Raw genomic sequence first — 16,663 nt, forward strand, 5'->3', positions numbered from 1 at the left:
GAATAACCTGGTGTGAGGGTAGGGGGTCTGGTAGGGCATCAGTTGGCAGTAGTAAAAAGTGATAATCCACCTGGAGGGTTCTGCTTGCACGTACCATGCCCATATTGAAACTTGAGAAACTGAACACTTGAGTTGGAAGGGTTGTAGTTTGGAAAGGTTCTTTCTATGGTGATGAAAATAAAATGGGAGAGACAAAGAGATGGTGGGTGTTCACTGAGATTTCACAGATGAAGCCAATCATGCTGCACCTACCACCAGGTAGGCTCCAAAACCTTGAATTTGTCAATTGCTAGTGATGACCACTAGCAGAGAAGACTGGAAAGAAGTAGGGGGTAAAGGGACAAGCCAGAGATGGTTATCAATAAGAGCTAATGACACATGGCAAACACTGAATCATGCACCTAAGAGAATGGCTGCTGGACAGCTGGAAGCCAATTGCACCAAGAATGAGAGTTGGGATCTCCAAGAAAGCTATGGGCCAGGAACTCCCACTTCTAATCAAAGTTGTCATCTGCTTGGGCTTCTCTCCGTGAACCTTTTGCTTCTCCAATCTTGCTTTAGTTCAGTTTTGCAGTCACAAATATGGGCTTATTGATTCTGGTCATTGGAATACAATGTCTTCATTCTACCTTAGCCATGGGGAAAGTTAGCTTCTTAGGTTCAGAAGTTGGGATCAGGGATCTTAAGGTCCTCCAGTGTCATTATCACCAGAATCTGCCTCCCTATCATTCTTCAAATATTTCAGCCTTGGTTATGTTTCTTTCTAAAGATGATAGAATGTTGTCTGGCCACATGCTGAAATAACACTCAATATTAACGTGAAAACTCAAGTTCTCCGCATAACCTAAACTTCATATTTAGTCTCTCAAACCTAGGGCAGGGCACCATGGAAAGCTCTATTGCATGTGGGCTTTGATAAGACTTCCTCTTCCAAAATTCTTCCATCACTTTTGTTTTTGCACTGAGCTTGCATAGCATTTCCCCCCACGTCAGAGGCTCCACAAAGAAAGAGTCTATTCCACATGGGGGTTCTTGCTCAGATGTCAAGCAAAGGAAAAGTAAGAATCATGGGGGCTTTCTCCCTGGCTGTCCACTCTTCCCAAGGCTCTTCTTAGTTCAGCAGGTTAATTGCCCTTTAGCCAGCAGAGTGCCTTTGAGCCTGAGAATAGTAGAAGGACATAATTCTCAGGGCTGAGGTTGACTCTGTGAAGAAATATACCGTACCACCTGTGGCCTATGGAATGACTCTTACACATTAAGATTTTCTGAGCAGCAGTACCTTCATCAGTTCTCCTTTGCTCGTCTGCCATTTTCCTCTCCACCACACTGACTCTGAATTGCTTCTAGCAGGTGTTCTTTGCTACGTTAGTGTTTAGGCGGTGCCTTATCAGAGGAAGGTAGCCTTCTCCTCCAGCAGTGTCTCCATCCAAGGCTTGGGGCCAAAGAGTGGAGGAAACATGGAGAACTCCCATGGCAAATTAGTTTCAAGGTTACTTTTTTTTTTCTTTTGCTTGCTTGTAAGGTGGAATGAATCTTGAATTTCCAATATGACAACTGAAGAGGGATAGGGGAGGGAATTGGAAATTAGAAATCAGGAGAAGGAAGGGGCTAACAGAACTGCAACCCATGGATATTAGTAAGAAAAAAAAATTCACACACTAAGACACATTAACACCTGAATTGCAAGAAAACAGTCCAGTTTCCTCATTAGTGTTCCAGTGACTCCTTTTGCAGAGACATGGGCTTCATTAGACAGGGTTATTCTCCCCTTATTGCAGTACAGGGTACTTAGCATCCTCACCTAGCAAATGGAAAAGAGTGAGAGAACATCAAAAAAGAAAAGGGACAGCAAAACCATTTTTCATTTTTTCAGGAAAATCTGTTGAATCATCCTCCTTGTGGTTGCGGTGGTTGGTGGCGGTTGTGTTTCATTTTGTTGTTGTTTTTGGCACTGAAGGGTTTGGGATGGGGCTGGGGGAGCCCGAGCCTGCTCCCCAAGGGGTCTCCATCTGCTCCAGTTACAATCCCGTAGCTCCCAAGGGCATCCCTGAACTGTGGCTCATGCAGGGAATTGATTGCATGGACTTAGGGAAGTCATGGCTGACCACCCGGCCGTTCTCTCCACTGCCGCTGCCGCTGGCTCCTGCCCCGCTGTTTCGTGGTAGAGTGGATGTCCGTATGGCTTCGTTGATGGATTGCTGTGGGATCAAACAGAAACCCTTTTCAGGAGGACGAGGGGTTCTTCCCCAGGTCCTTGGCAATGATTGATGAGAATGCATTGTAAGATTGGCCTTAGAAATATATCCCCAACTCACCATTCCTATTATAGAAGGAACTTCTTTCCTATTCCTAATGCCCAACTTGTCTTCCTATGAACTCACAACAATATTTCATGATTCTGGACACATCTGATACCCTCTGGGCCTCTGGTTTAATGTTTAATGAGGTTTATTAGGTTGAACTCTGTGACCCTTTCTAGTTCTTAAATATTGTGATTCCAAAAGGTAGAATATTTTCTTGGTATTAATGATAATGATAAATATAGCAACACAACCAAGTTGAAAAGCTCCTGGGAATGGGTTTTAGGAAACTTGGATTCCAGTTCTCATCCTGACATTAGTTACTTCTGTGACCTTCTGCATATCTCCTTATTTTCCTAGATCTTTTGAATCTCCACATCTATAAAAAGTGATTGTTTATGCACCTATGAGCTTTGAGCTTTGAGCTTTTCATAGCAATAATGGTGCTGCTACGTGAAAAGTGCTTTGACATGTTAAATGAAATAAGGGGTATGTTATTGTAGGGTTAAAGTAAAATTACCTCTGATTCAATTCAGGAAAAGGGCTTTCCTACCTCTAGCAGTAGAAGTTAAGGGGATGCAAGAGACATTTAGATACAACAATGTGCAAAGGGAAATATAAAATGAAAACATGAAGAATTAATGGTTACTTATTTCTAAAGGAATAATGAAAAGAACATCTTATTTGTATGTATGGGAAATAGATTTGAAAGCCTATCCTTCATCTACTGAGGAAATGAGAATACATATCAAGGATCATTATTTGTATGTCAACTGCTTCCCATTAGTATGTATAACCTCTATCGCAGATTGGTACATCAGATCAGTGCCATTAAATCCATGATTTCTACAGTGTTGGAATTCTGGATCTGAAAAGTTTACAAGGATCATCTCAATCAGATGAGTTGAGTGGAGTATTGAAGACCACAGACTAGATCTAGAACCATATCCTGTAAGGTAAGAATTCTGTTCAGAGTTCCTTTGGAGAAAGAAACTGTCATGTGAAATCTAAACCCTTACCTTTTCCTGGTCATCTTTAATTTCCACTGAGAGCTAATCATAATTTTTTTAAGGTAAGATTCAGTTTCTTGGTCGTAAGCAAGATAAAGGAGAATTGTTTGAATTGGTAGCTTTCTTTCATTCCTCCTCGTTCTTCAAGGTTGAGTCTGTTTGACCTCCTAGACTACTACTAGTCTTCCTAGACTACTCTAACCTACTGTAAGTGCTGGCCCTTCTCAGCTGGTATTCATCAATTATTCATTCTCTTAGAAAGTCCTCAGTTACATACATTTTTCTTCTCTAAGAGAGCTAATTGTTTGTGGAGGGGAACGGCCATGTCTTCTGGATCCTCAAGTCTCCCTAAGGTGTATAGGATGCAGTGAGATGCTCAATAGATGTCCTTAAATTTGCTTAAGAAAAATGAACCACTTAAGATCCTTCTCAAAAAGTCTATGGTTTTGTCCCTCACACATTGCCATCATTTTAGTGATCTGAGAAGTTAACCTACTCCGGCCAGGAGGAGATCAATGAGGGCAGTTTTGACCTAATTTTTAATTTTTGTGCTATCCTTTTATGACTGGCAATCCTGACAGTGTTTTAAGTGTTCTCTCATTTTCAAATCCATGATTCAGACAGTTTTCCCTATATGATGCTCCACCTACACTGGCTCTGTCTCTGCCTCACACCCCAGGACTTGGTTTAACCATTTATGCTCTCCCATGGCTGTGTTCCACTAAAGAGGAAGTAAGACCTGGATTGCAATATTTCAAATCAAAGATCAAATAAATGCCACCATGATGGTTCATGGGGGAAGTATAAAATAAAAAAAATAAGAGATTCATGGTTACTTATTATCTTAAGGAATAATGAAAGTAAAATAACATCTTTGTCTCTGTGGGAAATAGATTGCAATGCCAATCCTTCATGATTCTTCTCTGTGACATCTCTTAAATAAAAAAGTCTAAATCTCACAGTATCATCTTGGACTCTTTTTTCTCCAGAGGCTCACATATTCCCATAACATTCTATTGAAATTGGTAGTACTTTATGAATTTATCTCAAAAGACAAGATTGATGGCACAGTCAACATTGGTGCATACTGAAGTCTGAGATAATTTAGCTCATGTAATTAGTATCGGTTTTCAAGGAAGCTGAGGGCTTCTTAGGGGTCAGTGATTCCATATTCTAGATTCTTTATGGAATCTCAAGAAGAAACATGAACAGAGTCAAACCTATGGAGTGGAAAGTGATGCTAAAAATCAATTATATCAGTAGTTGTCAAGCTTGGTTGCACATTGGGATCACTCAGGGAGTTTTTGGGAGCAAAACCTTGATGCCTGGCCATATGCTCAGAGATGCTGAATTAAGAGGTATGATATGTGGCATGGACTTCTTTTTTAAAAGCTCCCTAGGTGATTCTAAAATGCTGGCAAGTTTTAATGACAGTGATCTTGTTTATCCTGTTCACTTTACAGAGAAACAGATGAATTCTGACTGGCTTGTTTAGGACAACAGTTATTTGTGACCTAGTGACAGAGTAGATGACTGTCTAAATATGAATCTTCCTGCTTGCTCTAGCTAAGCTGTCATAAACTGATGTTGCTCTGCTGCTGCCTTTCGGAAATATGGTTCTCTCTTGTCCCTCCTAGACATACCACACATTATTAAAGTTAATCCAACAACTGCAAGTTGTTGGTTTTTTGTTGTTTTGAAACTGATACTCAAGGAGAAAAGGGTGAATAAAAAAAAGTTCAACCTCAAAGCTCCCAAATTGGCTCTTCAGAGACTCATTTCTCTAAGAGTGATTATATCCTAACCTCTCAACCACTTGCTTGTCTAAGAGGTGTGCTCCCAGATTCTGCACGTCAAAAAACTCCCTAAAAAAAGGTCAGATCTCAGTAGTGACCTCTTCTAGGCACATGTGAAGAACCTAAGTGACCACCTGCTGTGAAGGACCTTCCCCCTTTTTAAAGGAGTGTTTCAACTGCTCATTAATCCCAGAGAGATGTGCAAACCTTCAATTGCTATTGCTTTAACACATCCTGTGTTAGCATAACCACATATAATTTTGAAAGGTCAGTAGCTCTCCTGGAGTTGGGAAGGACAGGGGATTATTTCCTTTGGAATCAAGGTAGTGAATAATAAAGAATAATAATAAGGTTGTCCTTAATATCAGCTAAGGATACAGGTTCCAGTCTGTTTTCCCTGGCAGAGGGGAGGGGCAGGGGATTTGAGACTACTTTCAGTTTGGAATGTGTTTTAGATGATGTGTTTTTCTACAGTATGACAAATTATCACATATTTTGGGTTGCCTGAAATCCCTCTTTGAGTTCCCCACTCTCACATGCTATTCTTTCGCTTCAGTCTTTCTGTGTTCCAGACTCCCTGGCCTTCTTCCCACTTTGAAAGCGAATGCTAGTCTTTGAGTTTCTGACACTTGTGCATCTTTTGCTAGCAACTCTATTCCCTTGGTTAATTATTTATTGCTGCAAGTCTGTTAAACATCACTTTCTCAGGGAAGCTATCCCGAACACTCAAGTCCTCATTTTCCCATCAGAACAGGCTTCTGTTCAATACTTGGCAGTATGAGGCATTTTTCTTCATAACACTCATCAGACAGTTAAGCGTTTGATTATTTTCTGTCTTCCTTATCAACCTCCCAGCCTCCTGAGAAGAGAAGCTGTGTTTATTTTGTTTGACTTCATCCTAGGTATCAAGAATGGCCTAGCATATAGTGGTGCTCAGAGTGTCTTTGTGGAAGGGACACCAGTAGGGCACCTTTCCACCATGACTGCAATACTTGTTCATGTGTCCTGCTCACTGACACATCAAAGGAGAAAGGGACCCAACAATGTACAGCAAAGAATTAAACCACAGTCAGTTACAACAACTAGATCTAGAAAACCTAGGAAGAGAGATTCCTTATTTTTGGTTTTGTGACTATCACTGTGGCTGGAATTCAAAGGGGCACAAGTAGATATTGAAAAATAGTCTGTTAGGGTGCAGTTGGCACAAGAGAGGGAATTGAAGAAAAAGCTTGGCTAGGACCAAGATCTTGGACTTTGTGGAGGCTATGTTGGAGGCTAGAGGTCTAATTCCTGTTCCTCTGGCCCCTAGCTTGTATGATTGTTCTAGAACAAGCTACTTGGTTTCTCTGGACCTCTATTATTTCATCTGTAGGACTGCAAGGATAAAATACTACAGAGTTAATGAAAATGTATAGAGAGCATGTTGAACACGAATGTTACTAAAAAAAAAGTCCGTCTTCCCTTCCTTTTTTTTTTTTTTTTTCTCTTTGCCTGCTCTTTCTCCCTTCATTCTCTTCTTTCCAAGAAGTGAGAAGGGACTCTTTGAACAATGTTGAGATAAGGAAAGTTGACCTGAAACAGTTTAGGAGCTCAAGGCCTTAAAAGTAGCTATATACAGTGGCCAAGGTTAGAAAGAGGGAAGGTTCTTGCCAACGGCCCTTGTCACCAATGATTTCAGTGTCTGTGAGGTTGGAGGTTATATGGCTGAAAAGAACCAACAGCTTTTGGAGAAGAAAAAGAATAGAATCATAAAAGCATAGAATTATTGAAAAGCTGAAAAGTATGAGGGGCAAGTGGAATACTTCTTACTTTGCTCTTTTGGATAATAGAAGAGTTGGTGGAATTTCAAAAATTAAGGACGAGTTGATTAATAAAGAAATTATCTTTTCTGTAGTTAGAAGATTGAAAATTATATTAAGAATCTCAGTGAATTGGGCAGAAGTCATGCCAATCATGGAAGATTGCTATGGAGGACCTTGAATTAATGATTCCAAGAAACTGCTACTGGTTTCTGAGAAATCTAATATATTCATTGAGAAGGAAGGTAAAAGAGTCTCCCTCAACAAGCTAAGCCAGAATCAGTAGCATCTTTTAAGACGACTTCTCTTAATCTCAATATTGTGACTTCAGTGGTAGAAGTCAACACAATCCCAGTTTTAAGATGATCTCAGTCTTTTGCAACCCTTATACTTCTACCCGATTCTGGTCATAATTAGTAGTAGTCACTGTCATTTCAGAGGAAAGGCTGGATTTCCAGAAAATTTCTGATTCTATCATATTTTATGAACATTAACAGATTGGGCCATAATTACCTTGGCTGGTATTGTTTGTACTTCCCAGAGGAGGTGATTTTTGATGATGGTATTTGCTTAACCTAAGAGCAGTTTCCTCCAGTGTTCTGCCTCATCCTTCAACAGATTTTATCCTCTGGATAAAATTCCATGTTAATTTTACTAATACTTTCCCCAGGTGTGTGGGGTATCTTGAAAAAAAATTAGATCCAACCTCTTACCTTGGAGAACTAACAATCTATATAGTTCTGAAAACCCAACACATGTAAGTAAGGGCAGTAAAGGCAAAGTTTTAAGGAGGATGTAGCTGGCCACTACTTATAATAATAACAAGTATTATCATAAATTATAATTATTATTTATTGAAGGATTACCGTGGCACATTTTGCCAAGCCTCTTTATCCATTATTTCATAAAACCCTTACAATAACTTTATGAAATATATACTGCCACTGTCTGTATCTTACAGAAAATGAAGCTCAGGGACTCAAAAAAAAAAAAAAAGTTTTAGATAGCAAAAAACACAAATACCACTAAGACTAGTACTAAATTTCACATATGTTATTCTGATTGTATTTTAAATTCTGTTCTTAGATCTGCTTGGATTTTTCCCCTAATGCTGATATAAATGCTTTTTTAAAGAAAAAAAAAAAACTTGTTAGTGATAACACAGTTAACAAATGGAGTGATGGAATTAGGCCCATTTGTTTCTAGAGCTAGTTCTCTAGACCACTACACTGTTCTGTTTCCCAGGACAGTGGTGAGAAGAGCTCCTGTGATCTGTACTGGGACAAATCTGTTTTTTTTTGTTTTTGTTTTTGTTTTTGTTTTTTTCATTCATGGTCTATGAAGAAGTTCTAGGGGATTTTAAGGTTGTAGCTCACCCAACCCTTGTCTTGTCATCTTCTTCTTCTTCTTCTTTTTTTTTTTTTTTTTTGACAGGCAGAGTGGACAGTGAGAGAGAGACAGAGAGAAAGGTCTTCCTTTTGCCGTTGGTTCACCCTCCAATGGCCGCCGCGGTAGGCGTGCTGCGGCCGGCGCACCGCGCCGATCCGATGGCAGGAGCCAGGTGCTTCTCCTGGTCTCCCGTGGGGTGCAGGGCCCAAGCACTTGGGCCATCCTCCACTGCACTCCCTGGCCACAGCAGAGAGCTGGCCTGGAAGAGGGGCAACCGGGACAGGATCGGTGCCCTGACCGGGACTAGAACCCAGTGTGCCGGCGCCGCTAGGCGGAGGATTAGCCTAGTGAGCCGCGGCGCCGGCCCTTGTCATCTTCTTTGTCACTAGGTAGCCTTTCCTTACTTTGGAGGCTAAGATAGAGTCTTTAATTGTATGTTTGTGGATTTAATAGGCAAAGAAAGCTTTGTGCAAGTTCTAAGCATCCTTGCTATGTCCAGCCATACTCTTTGGACATCTACCCTGGATTTAGGGTGTAGAGCTTATGCATTTTTTGTGGTTTCCTTTTTCAGGAAGTTCTGAGGGGTTGGTGAGACGATCATGGTTGGGACTGAGGTGTTCTTAGGTTCCCTGGGAAAATGCAATCAAGTTGTCTTTCCTTAGTTGTTCCTTATTATATCTTGGCGAATTTGCTTTTCAAATGGACTCTATGGGACTGAAGACAGAGGAAGAGACTGGCCTGCATAAAGGTACATGGGTGGGAAGCAAGGGGTGAGAGTATGCAGCATGGAGTATGTGAGGAGAGCCTGGGGTAGGGGGATGGAGAAGTTAGGTTGGAAGTTAGGTAGAAATACTGAATTCCAGGACAGAAGGCTCCCCCCTCCACAGAGTTTCCCAACAGGGAGTGAATGCCTAGAGATGTCTTCTTTGAGGGTGACCTTGCATAGGACTGGTATTCCAAGACAGGGAGAGGCTTGGCAGCAGGCTACATGATAATCAAGTTTGGGAGCAATTGTCTGTTGAAAAGTGGGCTTATTAGGGAACATTCTTTTTTTTCTTTTCCTTTATTTTTTTATTTTTTTTTTTATTTGACAGGCAGAGTTAGACAGTGAGAGAGAGAGAGACAGAGAGAAAGGTCTGGGAACATTCTAGTAGGTAAGCTGTACCATTGGATTTTGTGATTCTGATTAAGCTAAGATAGCAGAGGAGGCTAACATCCCAATGCTGGTACATTGCCTGGTGAGTGTACATCTACCCCTTTCTTGGTCTGAATTCCATTTTACCTTAATTTTTGCCTCAGAAGACTTTTAAAAATTCCCCTTCATCTAAATTCCTGTCTATTCCACAGGTTTACTCACTGAGTAATTTTTTCTCTTTCCATTCTTTGTTGAAATCAAAGATTTTCTCAAGGTCACAGGCTATACCTCAGTTTCTTTGCTTTCTCATTATGCTTTGCTCATGGGATTGTTCACATGATTAACATCTATAAATGTTTTCTTTCTGATGAAATATGTGAGCCTTGAAGGCAGTTTAATCTGAACTCCTTTTAGAGACATGAATCAGTATCCTTATTAAAGCTTATTCATTCTTTACTTGTAAATCTTCAAACAAAGGGAGTTTAGTATTTATTGGAAAAGTCCATCAAATCTTTAGAAAGCTTGTAAAAAGAGTGGATTTCTCAAATTACGTCAATATCTATTCTGTATCACTTAATAATCATTAGTTCTTGTTGTGTATACTTTGAAGCCCATAGAGTTGGTCTGTTTTCTTTCCCACCTGGAAAACGTTTATATTTTCACAGATATCTACTAAATTATCCATAATCCTTCTCTTTTCTCATTGCCTTCAGCTTTATTTGATGTGGTTTGTGGCCATCCAACTAGTATGCCTACATTTTTCTGTGCAGGATCCTCTTTGCCAATGTATATCTTTCTATTTAGATGTTGAAAAAAACTCAATTAACAGAGCATGGTAAAATCAGAATAGGGCAGAGAGAAGACATTTCTTCCCTATTTTGAAGCTGACCCAACTTCAGGGTGATTAAGCTTTATAGCAATCACTCCTGCCTCAGTCCTGATTGTCCATCCAGACCCCTAACCTTTAATCTTGTTGATCCATCTTTGGCTGACACAGTTGTTTTATAGGATTTTATATTTGCCCTAATACACACTCAGTCTTCCTTGCATGTCTGTCTCGTTCCTTGTCTTCTTCCTCATAATAGCCTTTTGCTTCATGTCTTGAGCTTCTCTGAACTGCCTGTCACTCCCCACCCTTTGTAGCAAAGTGACTCCCAGGAAACCCAGTTATATCACCGAACAGGTTAGGAAAAAGGCCAGGGGAGACGATGCCACCTTCATCCGCTTGGACTCGCTACGGGATTTGTAGCAGAACTCGATTAAGGCAACCAGCATGGCTAGTCCAAGTCCTCCAATCAGGATGTAGAACACGCCTGCCACATTGCTGAGGCTGAGGGCACTTGTCTTGTCCTAGGAATAGGAGAAGGGAAAGGAGGGGGAGGTGGAGAGAGCAAAGTGAGTCAATGAGGCCAAAGACTAGCCAAGCAACAATGTATTTACACACATACACTCAACCCCTCACCCTCTTTATCATTCTTTACAATTTGGAAGGATTTTTATTTACTTCCTGAATGTTGAACATTCCCAAGGGGGGAAAAAAAAGTATGTGGTTTTCTAAGCATCCCTGGTTATGTTGAATTTATAATGATATTTCCCCCTCATCAATACTATTTCTAGGGTAGGAGAAATTTAAATTCAGAGAAGCTTCTACTAAAACCTGCACCTTTGAGCATTTCCTTTTCTTTCAGAAAACTGTGTGCCTTTTTCAGCTCTGTGTCTGCCCCATCCCTTCCATTGCTTAGCCATACATGATCTCACTCATTATTTTCGTCTCTCTGTATTTTCTGAGAAGTGCTTAAAATGAACTTGCCCCTAGATATGCATTTGATTTTAATTTAATAAGACAGTTATTGTACACACAATAAAGAGCAACTGATATATAACTGTAGCATAACACTCTGAGTCCCAGTTTTGGGGCTGGGGAACTGGGGGGGCTTACAGAAGTAAGAAGTCATTGAGGTAGAAAAATGACTCTGTTAAATCTTACTAATTATGTTTAATTGGTATTATTTTTCTTTTGGAGATGCTTTCTAAACACCATGGGTAGATGCAAATAGCTAAATTTAGAAATCTCTGTTGCTGCAGTGAAGGATCTTGTACTGGCATTAGATGAGCTGGGTAAAGGAAGAGGGTGCTTAATTCCTAGAATTCTGGGGAAAACTATACACGTGCAGTAGTAGGTATAAAGGGCTCACTTTATGGAGTCTGAGGAAGGCCATTGGTCTGGTGAGAACTTGGGTTCAAATGAGTGAGTGAGGGACAGCACTTTCTCACATGGTGAGACCTACCAAGCAAACTGATCATCATGATAGGTGGTAATGGCTCAGGAAGAGGTGGCACTGTTCAATCAAAGTCTTAACAGAGGCACACTAGCATCTTTAAATCTTGGGAGAATATGCAACCCCAGATGTCATGGTTGTCTTAATACCTTTGTTCATATTGTCTGTTCAAGTACAACAAGTGTCTCATTGCATTAAAATGAAATGCATGCCTCAGCTGACATAGGTACATGCCATCATTGGCTTATTGGTAGCACTAGCTTTTACATTTTCCATGTGTCCCGTTCAGGTGGGATGTAGGTGAGCCACACAAAGGGTAGACCCTGTGGCCCTAGAGACTCCTCTGACATCTGCCTATTAGAATCTGGACATGTAGAAAGGAATCTCTTATTGAACAAGTCAGTGACATTTGCCCTAGTTCTACTTGGTGCATTGTACAGGATTCAGCAAGGCTGAGCTTAGGGACTGCAGCTGGCAAATCGCAGCATGCCTTCCCTCCCCAGAAGCAGCCTTGGCCAGCATAGCCATAGGATTATCTAAAGCACACTCCCTTGGTGGCTTTCTGAATTGCTAAAGCAGATGGCTCTTGAATATAGGTTATACTTGGCAAGACAGAGTCTGGGTTTGGAAGCATTGGAAATGATTTATTCAAAGAGGCAAATCTTTCCTGCTCTGGTACAATGGCCTGATAAGGGAAATGTGCAAAAATGAATTCAGTTTGATTCAAGAGTTGGCTGAACAAATAAATTCCCACTTTACATGATTTCCAGATCACACTAAATGTCTCCCTCTTTGTTGTTTAGAAGGTATATTTTTCTTTCTCTGGGAATAATTCTTTAGAGTCCTTGGGCTATTTATGGTTAACAAAATTTCCTATAAAACTCCCCTGTTTGGACAGAGTAGAGTGGAATGGAGGAAATATCTTAATGTGTTATCAGCTCACACCTTAGCAAAGAGTGGTTAACAGTGATGCTTAGGGGGTGTTGATATGAACCAGGCTCAAGGTAAGGTGGACAAGAAGGCTGGAGGCTGCTAACTTCACCTGCTGATAGCTGAAGTGCACCATGACACCTTGGTCATGAGGGCTGTTTTCTTTATGATCTTTCTCATGTTCACCTTGGTTGTGTAAGACCTTCAAGGACAAGGGTGTGGTGGGCATCTTTTATTCTGTTGCCATATTCTAAAGACCCTAAGAAGGCATTTGCTTCCCTGGCTGTAGAAGGTGAAGTGTCCATTCCTGGTATATCTGGAGAAAAAGTAGGATCAGGTCTTTGTATGGGAATAGAGAGAAGGAGTATATTCTATATAACTGTGGAAAGAAGAGGATTCAATTATGGATTATTGATTATGTCTGAGGTAGAGAGCATCCCATGCTTCTGAAGGGAGTCTCTAGTACAGGGATATAGTTTGTGTGTGTGTGTGTGTGTGTGAATACCCCCTACACAAACAAGAAAGACAGCTAGATGGTAAGGAAACTGCCATCTCTTGCCGGACATATGGTGTGACTGATCTTTAATTTTGCTGACACAATTCTGTAGTAGCAGAGACCAGGGAAGACCTCTGGAAATGAGAGGGAACCTGGGTCCTCTACCACCAATGTCTGCTATAACACAGTCATCTAAATTTGGCATTGATAACAGTGTAGAATAAAAGGATAATGTTGTAGCCTTAGTCCAGATAAAGGAGAAGATTACAATTAGATAAGGTTGTAGGATTCCTATTAGTGTGCCATTTAGATTTTTGATAGCATCAATTTTATATCTTCCTAAGGAGGTCTGAGGCCATGGCTTTTTGTATAGTTGTTTCTGGCTTTCTTTGACTCAATTTTCTGGAATATAATGCGGCATCCTGGGGCAGGGGCAAAATTCACTTTTATTTAGAGACCAGTGTTCTGATTCCTCCTCTGGCCTCAGGTGACTTTTTACAAACAGCTGGGCTTATTCTTCCTAGCCCAGCTCCAAGCTTCTCAGTTTTCAGGAAAAGGGTAGAGTTGGAGTTTGAGTCTTCTGAGCACCCTTCTGGGTACCCCATTCTCCTCCCATCCCATAGCAGCTGTGCTCCCCAAAAGCCAGACAGCTTGTTAGTGGGAGTGAAAAAGTCACAACTCATCTCCCACCAGGAGAGGAGAAAGAGTGATGGTACTGAGAAGAGTGACAGGTGAAAAGAAAAAATAAAATTCCCAGCTTTCAGAATCGTTGGGTTTGTTGCTATGGTGAAAAGGCCCCCCTTCATCTGTTCTCCTCAACCTGTTATCTTGATTTGCTGCCTCCCTCATGTGGAAGATCCCCCCCCCCATATTTCTTCTTGCTCTTCCCACATATTTGGGGGTCTGTCCCAGATTATCTCTGTGTTTCTGAACCAACATTATTTTCAAGAATGTTTGGCTTCCATGATTTGGCTGGTTCCAGTCTTCTGAGGAGAGTTGAGCCAGATCCGAAGCAGAGAATCTTGAAGGTTTCTTTATACCAGAAATAGAAAGCTCTAGGGCCTTTGGCCATAAGCAATGTCCCTCCCACTGAGAGTGGTGCTGCCCATCACTTAAGGCCTGCTAAATCTGGACCAAGCTTCCATGTTTCCAAAAGCTTCCATTATTTATAACCTTCTTGGTGAGAGTGTGAGTTCCATCAAACAAGGGATGCAGTGTTTGTTCCTTTATACATGCCAGTGGAATTCCACAAATTTTCTGATACATTTTCAGCTGGATTTTCTGGGACTGTCTGCAAATCTTCCACCTGTGGAATCTGTCACTGGGCTTTGCCCTTCAGGGCTACACAGAAAAGTCAAATGCATCTTCCACCTCTTAGCCTTTTTGCTACAGCAGACTTTCTTGTGTGCTTTTCTAAATCATGAGTTTTCAGCATAAGAAATATTTTGTTGTAAGATTGACTATTTCCTTATAGTGGAAGCTGAATGGCTGGCTAGGCTCACTCACTAGCGGAGACCAAATTGGGAAAGCTATGGGGAGATGGATTTAATTCAGCTTATGGAAGACCTTTCAAATAAATAGACCTGTGCGGAAGTGAATTGCATTGCAATAGGTAGGAGCTAGCTTCTCAATGTGAATGCATTCAGGAAGAAGCTGAGAAGGTCATCTAAAGGAGTTGAGTACTGGACACAGAGTTGGAATAAGTAACTTTAGATACTTGTCCTACCCCAAGAGATCTGAAGCATCTAAGAAGTTCCTAGAGGGCCTGGGATCATGCCTTTAATAAATGCTGTCTTGAGACTAAACCCTTTAGAGGATACAAAAAAGGAACTTGTGTTAATTGGCAACTTCTGCTGTTCTACTTCCAATCTAGGCCAGTTCCCTAGCCTGCATATTTTCCCGAAGAGCAGCACAGGATGAGAGTTGGCCCATTGTACTAATAATTGGCAAGACAAATCTTGTGCAAGTGATGGTGCGGGGGTGGCTCTTCTCAGCAGTGTGTGCTCAGGGACCGGCTGCTGTACAATGCACCACAGAACATCCTGACTCAAAACAACATCACAGCAGAGAACTCAAGGAGATGATGTGGGTCATAGAGGGAAACCCATGTGCTAGCCGAGACCGAGGCCTTTTCCAAAGTGGAAGGAATTTTCCAGAAACAGAAGCACCAGTCTGAGGGTGATGTGAGTGTCCTTATGGGGAACGTTCCCTGTGAGTTGAGTGTCTGCTTGGACTATACATTGGAGAACAAGGGACCTGTGTATCAGGAGAATCAAGATTGCTATCTCCAGAGGTGCTTCTGGCTCATGGCCTGGGAGTAAAAGTATAAACAAGGAAGAAATTTGTTTCTGTCTAGTCCTGTCTCCCAGACCAGTGATTGGAGATATAGCGTGTGTGGCTTAGGGGCTTTGCGTAAGATCCAGTGTATTTCAGTATTCAGTCTCTTATTGGGTAACTACCATGTATTGGACATCTTATCTTGAATCACATATAACTCTCTGGAAATTCACCTTGAAGTCATGGGTTCTTTCGAGGCTGTGGCCTGCTCTGCCTTACAGGGATCAGGAACTCTGACTTTGAGCTGAATTCTAGCTTGAGCCAGAAGCCTCTGAAGTTCGGAAGAGATGGAATGACTTCTGGATCTTTGTCTCAAGGGGCTTCTTCCCCCAACATATCCCTTTGACAGTGGCATTTTGTGGGTGGGTGGGGGGTGAATTTCTTTAGTGCATGAGCATTAAGTGGGCAGGGGAGGGATCGAGGCGAACAGAGCATCACTGTGTGAATTCCAGGTCCTTACAAGTGGCCAATGCACTTTACCTGTGAGCAAGCAGGGATTGGGGCTTATACACAGTGCAAGGGCATGGTTGGCAATTTGCAGTCCTTTTGCCTTCCAAAGCCTTTGCTTGAGGGTAGGAGTGAAAAGGTGAGTATATCCAGAGTGCATGAATAAGTACCCTGGGGTGGTAGGGAATATGGCCTAGTAAAATCAGGCAGGGATGGGAGGCAAGAAACCCAAAGTGAGTTCTTGCTTAGGTCTGTCATGGAGTCATAGGGAATCTTGGGTAAATCATGGAGTTTTGCCCTTCTCTGGGTGGACTGGGAATGGTATTGGATAGTAAATAGAACCAAATGATGTTGGCCACAAAGTTAGGGCATTCTACTCTTTTCAATTTTCTTCCAACCTTTCTGATTAAGCCATCCAGAAATTCTCAGTGTAGTGCTGATTTGTCTTCAATATTTCTCTATCACTTGTTCCTCTCCCTTTTTTTTTTTTTTTTTTGAGAGTGAGCAGGTCTAAGTTGTAACAATAGCTATTTATTTTTTTGGTCACTATATTTATTCTTTGCAAGAAATACCATTTTGCTATTTGCAATAGAAGTGCTGCTACATTTGTATAAACCAAATTAAAGTAATAACAGGTAGTAGATTTAAAGGAACATATGACACAAAAATAACATAGGTTGTATGTGATGTTTAATGTTTTGCCAGGGTGGGATTAAATACTCTTTACATTCATTTTCAATCCTAA

At 41.2% G+C, this 16,663-nt stretch overlaps 1 protein-coding gene across 4 annotated transcripts in view; it reads right to left on the reverse strand.

The window, feature by feature from the left end:
* Positions 1-2,018: 2,018 nt before the first annotated feature.
* The window catches only part of GRIA1 (glutamate ionotropic receptor AMPA type subunit 1), a 322,608-nt gene continuing 307,963 nt past the window's right edge, over positions 2,019-16,663 (reverse strand). For all 4 annotated transcript variants that reach the window (XM_062189705.1, XM_062189704.1, XM_062189703.1 and 1 more), the window contains 2 exons: positions 10,645-10,779; positions 2,019-2,219 (listed from right to left, as the gene is read on the reverse strand). In XM_062189705.1, coding sequence (XP_062045689.1) covers positions 2,019-2,219; positions 10,645-10,779 — 336 coding nt within the window. The remainder of the gene's footprint in view (positions 2,220-10,644; positions 10,780-16,663) is intronic.

The sequence above is a fragment of the Lepus europaeus genome, chromosome 4 (genome assembly GCF_033115175.1).
Source record: "Lepus europaeus isolate LE1 chromosome 4, mLepTim1.pri, whole genome shotgun sequence".
In the NCBI taxonomy this organism is placed as follows: Eukaryota; Metazoa; Chordata; class Mammalia; order Lagomorpha; family Leporidae; genus Lepus; species Lepus europaeus.